We start from the raw sequence: 18,853 nt of genomic DNA, 5'->3' as shown, positions 1-18,853 counted from the left end.
AAAGTACGTGTGTATTTAATGTTAAAATATACATAGATCTCGACGAAACAAGTGCCAAGATGCATGTTTACTGTAGATATACATTCAAAACATCACTAGACTGTCTGTGCCAACTGAAAGTGCTGAGTGAGAACTATGTGAAAGCTTCAACCTCCCACGTGGATCACAGAGCGAGCACCATCGCACATTGCCACCGGTACACTCAAGAGGCAATCTTGGTCATCAGGCTGCCTTTACTGGAATGTACTTTACATAGTGCCCCGTCATGCTTCATTCACACTGAAATAACAATAGCATTTTCTAATCAAACATACATCTATAAACACTGAAAGCTACTTTGGTAGTAAAGTACATTACAAGCGGCTAACATGCCAACACATTACAACTATAGGCAACTGTGGTGCTTCACAAAAACATATCACACATACACCTACATAAATCTATACTCATCTAGTTGGAGTATAAATATATTTTACTGCTTATTGTTTGTCAATATTATTCCTAATAATGGATTAAAGGCGTGTTATTTGTGTCATACGTGTGCTTGGTGGAAAGTTGTGTGTTAAACAGGACCGCGGAGGTCTGAATAAAGTAGAGACAGAAAAGCGGGGGGGGGGGGGGGGGGGGCTTATAAAGGATGGGGACTTCTTGTGGTCTTCTGACTAACAATGTTTTGCATGACTGCTCATAAGAGATGAATACAAAGCCTGTGTAGGTTTGTTTGTGCAGCGCTACAGCCTCCTACCTCTTTGTAACCCAGTGCAGCAGATGGCTTCAGGGGAGGCGCTGGCCGCAGACAGCTGAGAGACCAGGGCTTGCTGATCTTTGGTGGTTCCAGGGGGCCGCGACTGATGGCGCTGAGGCTGCCCAGGTGAGACAGGTGAGTGGGGGTGCCAACCATGCTCAGCGGCTTGCCTTCCACAGTCTACATGGGACGGTCAAAGAAGACAAGCAAAAGTATTCATAAGAGCAAAGTGCAAACTCAGGTTTTCACACCTCAGCATGATGCAGGTTCACTTTTGGTTTAGTTTTGACTGCTGTTTACTGTAATATGTGTGCAATAGCTTGTGTGCATGTGTGTCCTGACCTTTGAGATGGTGCCTGCAGGGCTGCCTCCTTTGGTAAAGGGCTGGAGGTGCTCTAGCCACTCTTGTAACTCCTGGGCGCTACTGCAGAACACTGTAATCCGATCGATCATGCTTCCTAGAGCACAGGAACACACATGCACGCACAAAATTCACCACATGCCACACCACAACAGCTCAGACAATTCAAGGGACGCAGATGTCATTTAGAGATCTAGGTCAACTTCACATGGCCCCCAAAATGTAGAAATGAATGGTGTGACAGTAAAAAAGTTAATTAATTGATAAGCCAAAGAGTGTAAGGCAATTGAAGCATTATGTTTGTGTGACAATTGTGGGGCATTTCTTACTGTGGAAGAAAAATGATAATCTGGATCCAATGCTATCAAAATCCATGTGTTTAGTAACTGCTTTTCTTTTAAAAAGCATGGATATTTCACAAGAAGAAAGGCTGCCTCGGCAACTACTTAATAAATAAAATATTCAGAGTACTGTCATAGGAAGTTAAAGAAACTTGAAGACACAGCCCCAAAGCTGTTCAGTGAGCTAATGCTTAATCTATGACTCTTTGTATGGGTTACAAATTATTATACTGTAGTACTGCTGTATCCTTGACAAAACTCAAAAAGATAAGTTATAACATTTTCTAGAGGGCCTCAGTGGCAAACCTGTGATGTCCAAGGCATAGTGGGCATTGTCTGCGTCCTCTGCATGTCTTGTTACTGTGGTGCCTGTTAGTGGCAGTCTTCCCTGAATGGAGTAAAAAAAAAAAAAGAGAGGAAATAAGATGCCATATCATAGGCAAGGGAAATGTATTTTTGTATAACCTGAAATTCGTGGAATTATGTGCCCACAAAAGGACTGATGTAGTGAACACACTTTATACGGTGTACCTCACCTGATAAATAAAGCCACTCATCCGGGGACTGGCGGAGAGCATGACTAACATATTAGGGAAAAGCATTAGATAACGCTCCTCTTTTTCCTGCAAGAATGAGACAAAAAAGATTTGGTTGCAATGTGGCATTTTAGTTTATGCACTGAATGGCCTCTTTTACACAGCTTCCACATCACTGATGAACAACGATCCACTGTTACACTGGCTTTTCTTTTCTACACTGAACCAAAGAACGCTGACATAACGCTACACCAGCGCGTGATTTTAGCAACATTCTAGAGGCAAGAAAGGCGTGTAAGACAACAGTGTCTAGTGTGTGTGTGCGTGTGTATGTGTGTGTGTGGGATGTCCCCTCCACCTTGAACTAGAGAAGAAAAAAAACAAATGCGTGCACACTGATGCAAAACCACCATTATAGCTTACACAAGTATAACTTATTTCAAGTCTGCAACTAGAAAAAAGTTTCACAAGGCGGTTGTTTATTACATATATGGAAAATCAGATGAGCTGGCAAGAAGGCTGAATTAATATGGTGACTGGTGCGGTGGTTGGAAAGCGGTTAGCAGCGATAAAAAGAAGGTGAATCCAAATGTGTATCTTGGGCTTTCTTCCAACCACCGACTCAAATACGACCCCTACACAGAAACCACACAAGACAGAAGAGATGGTGTTTCAGTATGCATGTGGCCTACATTGATTTCTGTTTTTGGCACATGAGAGGGGGATATTGAATAACCAAAAGGAGAACTGATTTTTGCACGCACAGTTCGTGGACATTTGGAATCCTGTAACCCATTTAGGCAGAATAATGACACACTTTCAGAATCAAAGTTACCATCAATGCCCTTAAACGCATAATAGTGAGTCAAACTAATCTGGAGCACTTCACCCCGAGGTACAAGTCACACTTCCTCAATTCCCGTCTGCTTACCTGCATTAATGTAGGACAACGTTAGATAGAAGAGACTTGATTTAAAGCATGCATGCTGTGAAAATATTATTTGATGGATGGCTGAGCCACTTATCTCATTTTGGACTCATGAAAAGAAAGAACATGCAATTTATTTCTTAAACAAATCACTGCAGCTGCCTCGATTGCAGGCTAACTTTTGAGAAATGGTTATGATTATTTGGTTCTAATGTTACAAGGAACGACTCCACTTTAGTATTGTAGAGATGGGGAAAAGAAGCACATGGAAGTCCTCATTACAGTCTTCTCTAAGCCTGCTATGGGAAATTTTGTGCTTAGCAAAGCAAAAGATCCTGTGACAGTTTTCCTTCTACGGTGCCATTCTATCCTCTTCGACAGAATGAAACCCAGGGGACCCTGATCTACAGCTTTCACTAAGACATCCAAATTCTAAAAACTAATTGGAAAACAACGACAATTGATGCCAGTTCTGTGTCATCCTGGACTGAATCAAACTTGACACGTCTCTCACCTCATTGGACCCATTTTTCACATTGACCTGGGACATGTAGGCCACGTGGCCCAGGCTCTTCATGCTGTCTCCCTCCCAGCCTCGCACTGGTTCAGACAAGATCTGCAGCTCCAGGTTCTTGCGCTTCCGCAGTTCCTGGCACTGTGTCTAAACACACACACACGCACGCACAGGTATACACATCATTTAAAGAAGATGACAAAAACGTTTCTTAATTAATCAGAACGGTGAGGTACACAGGACTACTTAGGATAGATTTGGAAATAACTTTGGGCTCATCTTTTTTTTCTAGATTTGCATATTTGAAGAGTTTCAGTCCAAATTACACCATGTCAGACATGTGACACCTACTCTAACAAAATAAGGTGGTTTCTTGCCTGTTAGAAACATTGAGTAATGAGCAGCAGGATTTTCCCCACTATGGATATGACTTTAGAAAATGTCAGCGTTTACATGTTTTTTGACACATTTGTTAGAAGCATACAGAGTAATCTACGACATAAGGCAGGACATATTCGGGTGCTAGGCCGGGGCTCTCCCTCTTCAAACAGGAAAAATGACAATGCAACATCTGCCATTTTTCTTTGCACATTGTAAAAAAAAAATAAGGCACTGCAGAGATAAGTAACTACCTTTTTTTTAGCATCTGCCTGCCCACCCAACCACACATCCAACACACACAGAGAAAGATGAGACTTTCATTACAACAGTCAGTACTGTGCAATGTTTTTTTTTCCCGCTTTCCTGTGCAGCTCTGCTGAAGAGACAAGTGTGAGTCACCTCATCTATTCTTACAAGGAACTCAGAGCTGTACAGAGGAAACGGTGTCTCAGAGTGGTGCTCACCCAGGTACAATGCGGTTGCTCGTTTCTAATCCAACTCTTCTAAGATGGCATTTAAGTTCCAACCCACTGTAGGAACAATATGATCACTCAACATGCAGCAGACACTTCCATTATTTCCGTTCCCCTCTCACAGGAGCCGTGTTTGCTTGTGAACTGTAACGTTATGTTACACTGTCATTTGTGTGTAGCCTATCTGACAACACAAGGTGACATCATAAAAACTCTAGACAAACAGTCAAACACAACCTACACAGATCGATTTCATTTGAGTTGTAGTCAGTTAATTTACATTAAAGACAAAACATAATAGCATACATTTGAAAAGCAAATTTACTTTATCATGTTTTAAGCTATGACACAAAATAGTCTTACATTTTTAAATCAATAAATGGACAAAAATAGGAAATCCAGCTGATTTACAATCCAATAATTGAGAATTGATCTGAGAGGCTTACTCGGGCTTGTTCTGTACTCAACACAACATAAGCCATGGAGGAGATTAACAAACATGATACAGTTTAAGTGTGTAGAGCCCCCTGGATGTTCCAGACTTACCACTAGGCTCCTAAATACTGCTGTTGCCTTCACAATGTCAGCGTAATCTGGGTGAGCGTCCTGTGGTGGATATAAATAACACATCAGATCAAAGCCTGAATCAAATCATCGGAATGTTAAAGCACGCCAAGTGCACATACTAGGTAAACTGCGATAAACAAAGGAAGTCAGAGATTGGAAGAGATAAAGACAAAAGGGTTTTTTAAAGAAAAACATTTTGGGCCGTTTTTCAAGCCTTTATTATATAGGACAGACAGGAAACGGGGTGAGAGAGAGAGAGAGAGGGGGAGACATGCAGCAAAGATCGGCAGGTCGGAGTCGAACCCACAGCCGCTGCCTCGAGGACCTTCAGCCTCTTTAGATGGGGCGACTGCTCTAACCACTCAGCCACCAGCCGCCCCACAAAAGGGTTTTTAAACTTTCCATTCACACAAATGTCAGACATCAGTGAAGGTTTAGTTATTTGGCACAAAAAACATCAACTTAATTTGGATATAGCTGTCTAAAATGTGGCTACATAATATACAGTACAGATTTAAATACAATATTTTCAAATCATTATGTGTTAAAGAAACATGTTTAATAATACACAAGTTCAGTGTACATTAACATATTATGTTTATTTTCTCCTGTACCTCCACATGTCTCTCCAACTCCTGCAGCAGCGTGGGATATTTGTCGAGCCTCATGAAGGGCTTACTGAGACTGGTGGTCAGGGTCAGGATGCCTGGAGCACTGGCTCCCTGACTTTCCATGAACTTGTCCAGTTCCTCGCTGTTAAATGCACACAAACAAACAGTTTTTATGCACCCTTCAAGTTTTCAGATTATTTCTATGTAGCACCCTGACTGTGTAGGTCAAGGTTATATGTTATATTTCTTTTCAATGATTTCCCTCGGGATAAACAAAGCTTCTTGAAGGACATTTCAAAGATGTAGATTTCTTATGATGAGAACTTAATGGCAGCCTAAACTCATTAATGCTACTGCAAAATACAATTAGCTAATTTCATCACATTAAGTTAAAGATTACAACACAAATAAACAGAAATACATTTGTACTCCCAAAATAGAAAATAATTCTTAAAATGTCACAGTTTAATTGCTGGAAAAACCACAGTGATAAAAGCACACAGTATATAACACCTGTGTTGTGTGTGAAAATAGGTTCACAAGCAGCTGTAATGATAAAATTAGGTCATAATGTTTTTTGCACTTTTCCTCTTCACTGCAACATGCTCACTTTACTGCCAACTTGAAAACGTGCTTTGAAAGTAACACCATTCATGAGTTTCCATGATTCATTATTTCGGTATCATGTAGCGACACTGACTAAATGTGAATGTCACAGAAAAAAAGGCTCCTGCAACTGAAATGCAAGTGCGCTCACTGTGAAAACGTATCTCGCTTGCCTGTCAACATTAACCACAACTCTATGTATCCTGTCAACAGTTGACTTCCTGTGTGTAATTCAATCTATCTGCAGCTATATGTATGTATATGTGTATAGCTATATCTAGATGTAGAATCTGACAAACCACTACATTACTCGAGATTGAATTAAACTTAATTTTGCTATTTAACAGTGATAGATGCAAATAGAGATTCATAACAGTACGTCCCACTCAATGAGAATGATTTTTATATATATATAAAAAAAAACTGTGCTGAAGTAAACTTCCAGCACAGGGGGACTCAAACTCAGTTTAGCCTCATTTAGAGATGGGAAGTGCGACACCTGGTGGCACAAAGCTGAACTACAGCTATTCAACAGAAAACGACACAACGCAGTTACAGCAATCGCACAACAATTTCAACTTTTTTCAAAAGGGAAACTATTTACTGTGAGAAGGGTAAGTAAGCAAAGTCTAAGGTTATATTAATGGTTTTCAACCTTTTTGCATTAGTTTTGAGCGGCTCAACCAAAAAGTGATTAATAAACCATTTCATTTGAATAATTTTTAGTGGCAGAAAGTGGTAAAACTGTACATTATTTCACAAGAACTTAGATAAGAGAATTGTCTGAGAAACATAGATGATTTATGTGGCTGACTAGTTTTTGCTTTTTTCTTATTTACTAGCTTTGAAATGATCTTACTTTTATTATTATTATTATTATTATGACCCCTTAAATCCATCTTGTGACCCCTGCTGGTATGTATCATAATTTGAAGGATGTTGTTTCTGTTCTGGAAAAACCCTGTTAACTACTGTGAAGATGTAACCTTCATCACTTGAGTGAGTTTTCCACCATGTGGCACATTAAAGTCAATCAAAGGCCTCAAAACTCCAACGTGTATTAGGCTAAATGACTTAACATGGTTGTCATGTGACAGCAGGGGAATACATTTGTACTATTCATCCTAATTCTCAACATATCTTCATGCTTCAGACTTTTCTTTGTTGGGGAAATTAATTGGGTTAATGTTGTGTGTGCAGGGGCTGACCTGTGGTCAGTGAGGATGCACACAGCTGAAGGATGACTGCAACAGTAAGCCAGGTACAGAGTCTTGATCTGACACATCAGGTTTAAATAGCAGCCTGACACTCGCTGCTGACCCTCTGGGACTCTGCGAGAGCAAGTCAAAGAGACAAAGAGAAGGTTAGAGAGGTGAAAAGAATGAAGAAAGGGGTTGGAAAAAGAAGACAGATATAAAAAAAGATAAAAAGAAATAATTTGCAGTGATGAGTGATCAAAGACGTTTTTGCTGACAGGTAGAATACAAGACTGTTCTTGTAGTTTTGAATCCTGGCAGAACACAGGTCTTTGAAACTCAACTGATTCCTCATCAGATTAACAGAGCACCACAAAATCCTAATATCTTCCGATTTCTTAATTTGAAATCGAAACAAATGTAAGCTCCATACCATATTTAAAGAACTGTACATTGCTACAGTCCATTTTCACACCGTAGCATACCTTACCATCTAAATATATAGACACTTGGTGAGTGTCCTGTAAAGCATAAGCACGTGTGAAGTGTAGTAAATGAGCTACTAGAGTGGTCTTCTAAAGGCATTTGTTCATGTCTACCAATACAAAAACAGCAGGGTGTACACTGCAGTCCAAGCATTGCACTGCTGAGATGAGTTAATTGAATATAAGTGATCAAACTATAAAAGTTCTCATGGAAGTCGTGTCGAGCATGACTTACTTGGTACAGTCCTCCAAAGCCACACATAGCCCCTGCTGGAAGGTAAGTATCTCCTCCAGGTTTCCACACAGGGTGGCGCTGTCTGCACTGCTCAACCTGAATGTACACACATGTCGCATAAGCGGAGACAATAACGGCTGTCCTACAGCATGCACGTTGAAAGACAGTTAAACATGAAAGTACAGTAAGCTTTATCATCAAAAATGTTGACGTATTTCTGAAAACATTAACTCAATTAAGGGATCCGTCACATCCACTTATCGTTGCTCTTACTTATCGCTGGCTTGCAGGGGTCGTAGATAACAGCTCAGCACGGTTTGTAATTCTTTGACAAATTCTCTCTCGTGGTCCAAGATGTCCTGTACCACCTGTAAAAAGCAGCACAATCAGTAGAACACTTAATGTTGGCAGATTGCAGAAAAGCACAGTATTTCCTGAAAGTAAAATGTTCAGGTAAAACTGGTTAATAAATCAGGAAAATCTGGATGGGTTTGGTCTTTATCAGTCCACGATACTTCATGAGTACTCTGGCTATTTTAGTTCACTTAAAAACGTGAGAAAATAAAGTGGCTCCGTATAATGGGGAAGTGAATATTGGAGAACTTTAAAAATAAACAAAGACAAGCCAACACTGATGACATTAGTCAGTACGAGCTGAAATATTGATGATTAATCATTTCAAATATTCTATATTTTGTGTGTGTGTGTGTGTGTGTGTGTGTGTGTGTGTGTGTGTGTGTGTGTGTGTGTGTGTGTGTGTGACTCACCACACTGTAGTAGTTCTTGGTCAGCTGAGTTCCTTTAGGAGACACTGGCTTCTCTGTAGAGGAAAGAAGTAACAATTGATTGGAGAGATAATTCAGAAAAATCATCACAAATATTACAAAAAAGTAACACTTAATAATAAGAGTGCATATCATATACTTGAGTAACGCTTAACTAAGACGACTTGTGATGATTTCATTCATGAATTAATAAAGGATTTAAAATGAATTCCTGTTGCCCATCATGGAGAAATGATCACGCCATTATGACTTTGATTAGTTAGATTAGTTCACACTTAATAGATTATCAGTTAAGGAATGATAATTCACAGTTGCTTCAAATAAACAATAAACTCTATTTCATCCACTTTGTTGTAAATGAGTCAAAAATACCATTGGTATATTATCACGCCTGGTCCTGACTCCTGAAATAAACTTTTAGGCAAGTGAAAAGAAATGAATTCAACTAATTTGGTCGCATATAAATTAAGGTACGGAGTAACTTTGAATTAACGTTTCTTAACTGATAATTTATGTGTAAACTTATCAATAAGTCATAGTGACTTGGTCATTAATTAATGGTGAGAAACAGAAATCCAGGATAAATCCTTCATTAATTCATGCATTAACGTAAAATATCATGAGTCATGTATGAGTTAAGCATTACTTCCCTTATTATAAAGTGTTACTGAAAAAAACATGTATACTGAATACCCAGACAATTATAATGATATGAATTTAAACACACAACTGAAGAAAAAACTGTTTCTTATCGGGAAATCTGTTTCAACTTGTAAGAAAAAAAACTTAAAACTGCTGAAACCTCCGCATTTCAACTCATTTGATTCAGTGTTGATATAAGAAAGTGCTGGAACACAAATAATGTCAAATATGAGTGTTTTGTTTTCAGAAACGCATTTTAGTGTAGTGTTTAGCTGAAATTTAAGAAACTAATTTGTAGGTCACCCTTCTCGGCTCTGATTGGTTGTAGGTCTATTGCTTCCAGAAGCATTTTGCTCTGCACGGTTGATAAAGCTTTGCAATGATGTCAGGCTAGTGCTATTTTGCAACATTTTTCATCACTTTCTTAAAACAAAAGATGCCACTGCATCATCACACACTGCATTACAGCATCATTACAATATTCAAAATAAGGTGTTGCAAATTACAAAGCAAGTTTAGTTAATTTACATTTGGCAAATTATACAACATTTTCGCCAATAAATTCATTTTGAAAGTTACATCACCATCATGCTCAGGAATTCATGATCCTGATTTCTGTGGCCCAACTCACCGCAGGGTTTGATCTCCCGGACGTAGTTGCTGGGGAACCAGCCTGTCTTGCCGTTGAGGGAGCCCTCCCACCATCCTCCCTCCTCCTGGCGCATCACATGGATCAAGTCACCTTTATTGAACGACAGCTCATCCTCATTGTTCTGCTTGAAGTTGAAGCGGGCCTTTACCAACAGCTGCCCACCTCCACCGTTCTCAGACATCTCCTGTTAGAGAAACAGTCGGCAACAAGGAGACAACTGAAGGATGTGATAAATTCAATTTAAACAAAACGTGAAGATGTAGAAAGTCAAATTGGGGCGAACCAGTTTCAAGTATGTGAAGTGAGTAGACAACAAAAAGATTGTAGATACATAAATACATAGACACATAAACATAGACAAAAGATATGTTACCACTGATTTGGATTGTCTACGCAGAGAGCCTTTGGATTTGGCGGAGGAGAGCGTGTGTGAAGATGTCGTCTGACTAGGAGAGTGGCCCCCAGACTGTGAACATGACCTCTCAGCACCACAGTCTATGGACACAGAGGAAATATGGAGCCTCTTCTTATTTTGGTTACATTGATGTTAGGGCTGCACAATAAAGGTTGTTTTTTATTTTAATCGCAATATTCATTTTCATTCGTTATATTAACGACATCTGGAACTCATACGTTATATTAACGTACCCAAATCACAGATGTTATATTAACACCCCCCCCCCCCCTCCCTTTTTTTTTTTTTTTTCACTGGACACCTTAACTTGCACATTACCACCTGCACTGGTCATACAAATACAGTCACTTATATTTCATGTATATAATTCAATGCCATATGTTTAGTCTTGCTTGTGTTCATGTTTATATTTATGTAGGCACTGTCAAATCAAGTCAAATTCCTTGCAATGAAAATTGTCTGGCAATAAACCTGATTCTGATATGGAAACACAGGGATTATTGGAGTTAATTGAAAGAGAAAACAGTACCATAAGCTGTCCAAAAAAAAGAAAACACAGAAAGAAAATGTATTTTTTTAAATGGTGCCTTTTGTGTTTAGTTCAAAGCTCAATTTGGTCAATAGAGATGTTGGAAATAATTTCAGTCTTAATAATACAACAAGCAATTTGTTGTTTTTTAGCAGTATACGGAATTTAGCATAACGGCAGAACTGAGTACAAATGAATATCCATTTACTTATCGCAAGTAATTTCATGATTGTGCTGTTCAACAATGTTATCCCACATTGTCCTCATATCATGCAGGCCTAATTGATGTGTGAACGTATGACTCCCTGACCCCATCAGGTGAACAACTTCACTTTGAAAGCACGCACGCACGCACATGCACACGCACACACGCACGCGCACACACACGCGCACACGACAGTTGACGCAGGTGCACATACTTGGGGCTGACATCTCGATGATAATTCATGCGAGTATGGTCCATAGCTCTGCACAGCCCCAGGTTAGTAGACACACACGGGCTGCACAATTATAGCGCCTGATGGAATCATCCGATTTAACCAATACTGGCACGCTGCTACTAAATGAGATAGAGCAGTTGCATGAAGGAGGGCAGCGTGCAGTCTTTAGATAATAAAAATACTTCTCAGGGATCACTTTATTCTGCCTTTGTGGTTGTTCAGCAAATAAGTTCATTCTGACTAACTGAAGTGCAGTTGAGTGAAAAGAAAAAAAATCAAAAGTTATGTTCCCGACACTCAACCTTTCTACTGTGTCATCACTGTGCCGCTGCAGCAGAGGCACAGTGATTTAGGGTCAGTAGCTACCAGCTGCCCTGCAGTGTTAGTGCAGTACTTGACGTGCACTGACAGATGCATCAATTTTGTTGCCAGTACTCACTTGAAAAGTGACACATGGCAGCCCGGAAAGCTCTTACATGCTAACAAGCAGAAACACACTCACTAAGGACTCTCTATCAAATGCCAACTGGATGCTCGCCAAGTCCACTGTCTAATCATGCAAATCAAACAAGAATAAAAAAAAATAAAGAGTGCACAATTAAGTGTTAGTAAACTTTAATTAATATCCAATAACGTGTTCAGCTCGGAGCCTATAAAACTGACATATGCTTTAAAGGATTTTCATTTATAGGCAGTAAAACGTCTTATGGAAACATGTTTCGTGTAATCGTGTTAGCAGATCATCTGGAACATATGTAATGTATGTCAAGATGGAAAAAGAGAGGAGAATCCCCCACGGTTTTCCATATGCTGAGACGTCAGGGAGGCCTAACTGATATGATGAAAAGAACACTGAAGGCAGCGGGATCGTCTACATGTACTGCAGGTGGGGCTCACGGATCTCACATGCCACTCCCAACACACACAGAGAAGCCTTACAAGCCCTTCTGTCGGCTTTGTTCTGCATTATCTTTATATCAGTTATATTTGTATGCAGGCTATGATCAAAAGCATTTCCCCGAGACAAACGTAAACTCTGAGCACAGAAACGCGTAAATCAAGGACAGTGTGAGTTCACGAGTAAAAACACAGAGGCCTCTTATGCTGGGTAATATCAACTTACTTGTGACTAACCACTTTAAATCAAGTTAACTTTTTGAAGATGGGAGAACAGCTGCTGGGCAAAGCCAGTCTATATAAAAGATTTGTATAACAAGTAGAGCCAGAGTACTGACAGAGGCTTCTGGTCTATATCTCACACCGCAGCACATCCGTCCTCCCTTTCATTTAAGTGCACTCGAGAGATTAATCATGGATTAACAAAATCTTAGCAACATGTCACCAAACAAAGATAATATCATGTAGTGGTTAAACTAGGCCTGTCAATCGATTCAAATATTTAATCACGAATTATCGCATGATTGTTCGTAGTTAACCGCGAATCAAATTGCGAATTAATCACACATTTATTATTTGTTATAAATGTACCTTAAAAGGGATATTTTTCAAGTTAGCAATACTCCTATCAACATGGGAGTGTACAAATATGCTTGCTTTATGCAAATGTATGCTTGCTTTTTTTTGCAAAAGTAAAAAAAAAGGTGGCAATAGGAGGAATACGTTATTTTGTTACTATTGCGTTAACTTTGACAGCCCAAGTTGGGTCAAAAACAGCTTAGATAATTGAAGTCATTTATCAAGCAAACATGACAAATATGAGTTAGTACTAGCTTCTAAAATGTGAGGATTTAGTGCCTTTGTCGGTTGTACATCATTGAAATAGTTTAAAATAATAAGTTCCCTCGGGATAAATAAAGCTTCTTGAATCTTGAATCTTGAAAAATTGAATATTTGTGTTTTGTACTACTAGTCAAATTTAACAAGCAATGTACCACCTTAGGGACTGGCAAACTGTGAAGGTTAGTTTTAATAATTATCTATATAATAATAATATTTGTATACTAGTGAACTAGAAATGAAAATAATCTTTAGCGCAGCTCTCATATCATGCTTCATCTTCAATGCCATTTAGGCACAATCCTGCTACCCTGATTATATACAGGGATGACACAAACACATGTCCTCAAATTGCCTGGAACATTATGCATTTATCGTAAAGCATGCAGTGGTGGCTGACTGATCTAAAAACGCTGACTAAATAATTCTCTAGCAGCAGTGAGTTGGAAACTAGAGGGAGACTGATATTACCTCTTCAGTGTCCCCAAACAAGGACTCTCATGTGAAGTAATTAGTCCCAAACTGCTGCGGGGCTGCAAACCATTTTATGCTGCGTCCATAATGAAGAAATGAACTAGAGATGGGGGCGTAAGTGTCTCTCTAAAACGACTCTTATTCCGTCACATTATGCATTTTGCTTCATTCTGATCTTAATTTAAATGCAAAAACAAAACATGGAACACACAAAAGAGGGTATTATTAAGGGTGTATCGGTGGATGCACATGAGTAAATATGGCACCCAGCATGACACAAACACACACTGCCATGCCAGCTGCCTTTGGATAACACGCAACACGATTTTCAATGGCTGCAAGGACAGTAAGTGTGAAAAATGACAAAGACCAACATCATAGCACATACATTTGGACAAAGCATCCCCTGCTAATATGTAGCCACGGTATAGGTGCCGTTGTTCACCACTCAAGCTTGATGACTGGAATGTTTGCACCAAGTGGCAGGGGAGGAATAAACACTGAGGAAGCATTTTGTGCCGTATCTAGTGTAATATACAGACTTTCACTGAGTTCATTATTTCTTTTCACACGTCACATGATACTGTAATGTGAGACCTAATACTACAATTCACTATTATTTAATTCTTTACTTTCAGGGAAGACATATTTTTATCAAGATGTACCCAATATAAGGGACCTGAGATAGGAAGAGACACGGCAAAAATCTTACCTTGTGTGGCAAAGTTGACTGCCAGCAAAGTGGTCAGCACCTTGCCAAAATTCTCGCCAGTGTATAAGCACTCTGGTTCAAACCCCTGGATGGAAAAGGAACAGAAGATGGCATCAGACCAAAAACACCCCAAAACATCTGTTCACACAGGCTGGAATCCATCAGATGTGGACGAAAAGAAAGTCAAAATTAGATCTACTGATGGCACCGATGTGAGCAGAGAGGCTCACTAAGTGTACACAGACAGAGAAATGCATTCATTCTAGGCGACTCTCACACAATGAAACACACACACACACACACACACACACACACACACACACACAGGGATCTGAATAAGCCTATAACTAGACAGATATAAACTGACATGTTGAGCATGACCCATATTTTATGACTTAGCTTTTTGTAATAAAACAGGCAGAGACAGACTCATTTGCAATTCTCTGTGCAACACACACACACACACACACACACACACACACACACACACACACACACACACACACACACACACACACACACACACACACACACACACACACACACACACACACACACACACACACACACACACACACACACACACACACACACACACACACACACACACACACACACACACACACACACACACACACACACACACACACACACACACACACACACACACACACACACACACACAGCTATCTTCTTTCCTCCAGTGGGTTAGGTTTCACATTTTAAATAAAACATCTTAAATATAGAGTTTGAGTAGTACAGCCTTGGTCATGAGTTGTGTATAACCTCATCCTGAAATAATCAAGTGTGACCTCGACATCTCTAGGTATAGGATCAGCCTTAGGGTCGACATGACCACCTAGATTTACTGTCCATCGCGTAAAAAAGAGCCAGAGCAAACTTTTACACATAATGATTTTCTTGCTCTGGTTTCAAACGTAGGATATACTTTTTAAAAAATGAAACGTCATTTGCATCGATAAAACAAAATGGAGTACATAGGTCTTACATCACAGTATTGATCAGTAATAACTGTTGCCAGTATTGACATCATGATGATGGTTAAAGCCAGTAGTTTCAATGAGTCATGTTATGCAACTCTGTAGTAGATGACTGTAGTAGTGTATAAAATCAGAACAAATAAATCTTCGCATGCAGTTTATAACACAGCATATAAATCTGTTGCATGGAGCAGTAAATGGGTGCTTCCTCTTTCTGCATCTCAGGGCAGAAGTGAAAGCAGTATGACTGCTCTCTTTGTGCAGTCACAGCACAAACAGGCACTATTTGCCATGGCGAGAAAGAGAGAAAAAGTTCTCTATACATGATCACATCACTGACCAAAGGATGGGTAGGGCCCGCTACAGACATCCTATGACCGATACATTTGACAGAGGCTCTCCAAAAACTCCTCTGCTTGAGCTACAGGCTGGACCAAAAGGTCTAATTATGGGCTAAGGCATGGTTGGTGGATAAAAGCAAATGGGTCCTCCCAGACATAACAAGCCAGCTGGGCAGTTCTACTAAACCACTTGATTTTGCAGTGAGCCAAGCTTGCTGACTCAATTAGCTGTTTAAAGAAACCAACTGATGTGACTCAAGACCAGAAAGGATTATTTATAAACCTGAGGGAGAAATTACTGTCCAGTGTGGCAGTCACACAAAAGACTGGTACAGACGGGGAAAACTCCCAACATCTGTGAATGATCTGCCCGTTTCCAATATTAGGAGATCTTTTTAGCGATAGGGGCCTGCAGTGTATGCCCAGAGGATTGCTTTAACCTGAGGGGCCTGTGAATATTCTCATTTGTCCAGGTCATCGTTATCCCCAAAGCAATTTCAGTCAAAAGCAACTGGATTTGGTTATTTGCCTAGGAAGACATCAGTTCATGTAAGCAACTGACCAGGTTGCGACTGGGCCAACTTTAACCTGAGGCAGTAAACAAATATCAATGTCCCTGCAGTTTAAAAGAGAAAGTGAATTTAAAAAAAAAGGAAGTAAACACTGTTGAATACTAAGTTGTGGTCATTTAAAAACAACTAGTCAGAATAGTTCCCTTCCTGTCTGGTGGAAGTGACTGACAGCATGGAGGTGAGAGGGAAACATATGCCAGCAGGGTAAGAAGATCACAGCAACACCAGCAACAGTGTGTTTAAGTCTTATGTCTGTGAACGGCAGTGGGCTCAGAGGACTATTAAAGAGATCATGAAAGAGAGAGGCCAGGTCATGTCAAACTGGGGACACACACACACACACACACACACACACACACACACACACACACACACACACACACACACACACACACACACACACACACACACACACACACACACACACACACACACACACACACACACACACACACACACACACACACACACACACACACACACACACACACACACACACACACACACACACACACACACACACAGCAAACTTACCTCCACTTTCAAGGACGAGCATCCTTTTAAAAACTCCCTGATGTTGGTAATGCAGTCGGCTTCAGTTCTAGGATCCTGGCAATACTGAGCACACACACACACACACGAAATACATATATAAACACAAACCACGGCTTAGTTATGGCAGGCAAACATCTGACACTAGCGCTCATCTAACCCCGACGTGACTGTCATTTCAGTTATACACATAAAAGCGCATAAAGTAACATTGTTGTAGCGATAACCTACAGTTAACACAAATAACTGTGGATTCTCCCTGCGTCTCCTTCATGCACACATAACCATTTAACGCCACAGAAGCGTCAAAGTAGCCGGATTTAAGCAAAACATCCGCTCACTTTTCAAACTTTCAAAATAAAAGCTCTTAGTGACGAACGCTCGGAAAGGAAAGTGACGCTAAGTAACGTTAAAGTTGAGACCTCTGTTCTTTTTATAGGGAGCAATTTATGACAACACACAGAAAGAGAAACCAATTAGGCAAGTTCACTACTATTTCTCTATTGTATTATATATGTACCTTATTTCCTGACTGGTCTCTTGTACTTTTTCTTGTATTTTTTATTTTAATATTTAATTTATATTTATTATTATTTATCTTTGTCAAGTAATTTATTTATTTTATTTGTATGTGTATACTATTGATATCACTCGCTCGGTTGTTAATGTGATTTGAATATAATGTATGCCGTTTTGATTGTGCAATAAAACAAATGACAACCAACAGAAAGAGAAACTAATTAGGCAAGTTCACTACTATTCCTCTATTGTATTATATACGTACCTTATTTCCTGACGGGTCTCTTGTACTTTTTCTCGTATTTTTTATTTTAATATTTAATTTATATTTATTATTATTTAGCTTTGTCTAGTAATTTATTTGTATGTGTATATTATTGATGTCTCACCCGGTTGTTTATATTGTATATAGCTGGTATTGTCTTGAATATGATGTATGCCTTTTTGATTGTGCAATAAAACAAATGCATTTAATTAACTCCTCTATTGTATTACTACTTCCGGTTTTATTCATTTTTTTTTCCTTCAAAGGGGGAGGTCGCACCGGGAAAAGCCTTTCAGGAGGAAGTGACGACCTGTCTTTGCAACTGTTATTTGTCAGTAACAACTTTGTCACCTCAACAACTACGCAAAGCGTGTTATTAACGTCGGTTTATCACGTACTTTTGTAAATAGATGAAAAACTGCCTTCTGCGTAATCCCCCTTTGCGCAATCCCTCCCCAACATCGTCTGTGTCCAAACGCCTCATGCACTCTTTCCAAGCCGATGTTTGCCCTGTTTTGGTGGGTGTTCACACCGACTCACTCATGTCAAGAATGCGGAACATTTCTCGCTCGCTTCACAGGAAACCCCAAATCAAAATCTCACATCTTAAAAAACTAAACAGACGCAGCTGGAGTTGAATGCACCGCACCAAAACGCACGGTCTGCTATTAAAACTTCCCGGCTCGAGTGCGAGCTACAACACATGAAAAAGGGCCTGCTGCAGGGAGAAGTTGACGGTGTCGTTTTCATCAAACCCCTCCCTTCCCTTTCCCCGGGAGCCGTCGATCATTTGCCATTTGTTGACTCAAGTTAACTTAAATCAACAACTCACCTTGGGAGTGAAGCCAGGTATGAGCCGCTCCGTGAGTTTGCACAGGACGACCCCATCCTTCAGTGATGTTTTCAAAAACTCCTCCGGGTCCGCTATGTTCTTTTTAGGCGAGCTGAGCACTCCTAGTGATATTAACCACGTTACAGTCTGCTCCTCGGGATTCATAGCTCCACGAAATCGATCATTGCCTAAGCACGCATTGCTGAATATAGAAAAAAAAAGAAACTGGCGGCCTGTTCCGTATCAATATGCAACTCACATCCGCACTTCTGCTAGAAGTTAAAAAAAGAGGCGGTGGGGGGAAGGACGACGATGTTTCTTCACGTGAAACTGAAGATCACCCCTACTGGCAAATAGGCACCTCAACAATAGACAGGAGTCGTTTCCTCTGCAGGGTAGCGCATGC

General features: G+C 40.0%; 1 protein-coding gene across 1 annotated transcript in view; it reads right to left on the bottom strand.

Annotated features, from left to right (window-relative positions):
* The window catches only part of arhgef6 (Rac/Cdc42 guanine nucleotide exchange factor (GEF) 6), a 25,757-nt gene extending 6,904 nt beyond the window's left edge, over positions 1–18,853 (bottom strand). Inside the window, exons 1-16 of the mRNA XM_083915195.1 lie at positions 18,448–18,853; positions 16,814–16,897; positions 14,366–14,450; positions 10,432–10,553; positions 10,038–10,242; positions 8,747–8,799; positions 8,253–8,347; positions 7,980–8,075; positions 7,272–7,394; positions 5,461–5,599; positions 4,826–4,885; positions 3,426–3,572; positions 1,984–2,070; positions 1,754–1,835; positions 1,088–1,203; positions 746–925 (exon numbers count right to left, since the gene is read on the bottom strand). Coding sequence (XP_083771321.1) covers positions 746–925; positions 1,088–1,203; positions 1,754–1,835; positions 1,984–2,070; positions 3,426–3,572; positions 4,826–4,885; positions 5,461–5,599; positions 7,272–7,394; positions 7,980–8,075; positions 8,253–8,347; positions 8,747–8,799; positions 10,038–10,242; positions 10,432–10,553; positions 14,366–14,450; positions 16,814–16,897; positions 18,448–18,612 — 1,839 coding nt within the window. The 5' untranslated portion in view covers positions 18,613–18,853. The remainder of the gene's footprint in view (positions 1–745; positions 926–1,087; positions 1,204–1,753; positions 1,836–1,983; positions 2,071–3,425; positions 3,573–4,825; positions 4,886–5,460; positions 5,600–7,271; positions 7,395–7,979; positions 8,076–8,252; positions 8,348–8,746; positions 8,800–10,037; positions 10,243–10,431; positions 10,554–14,365; positions 14,451–16,813; positions 16,898–18,447) is intronic.

This window comes from Echiichthys vipera (assembly GCF_963691815.1).
Source record: "Echiichthys vipera genome assembly, chromosome: 6".
Taxonomy (NCBI): Eukaryota; Metazoa; Chordata; class Actinopteri; order Perciformes; family Trachinidae; genus Echiichthys; species Echiichthys vipera.
The sequence above is the reverse complement of the archived record's forward strand: the minus strand, read 5'-3'. Positions and strand labels throughout refer to the sequence as shown.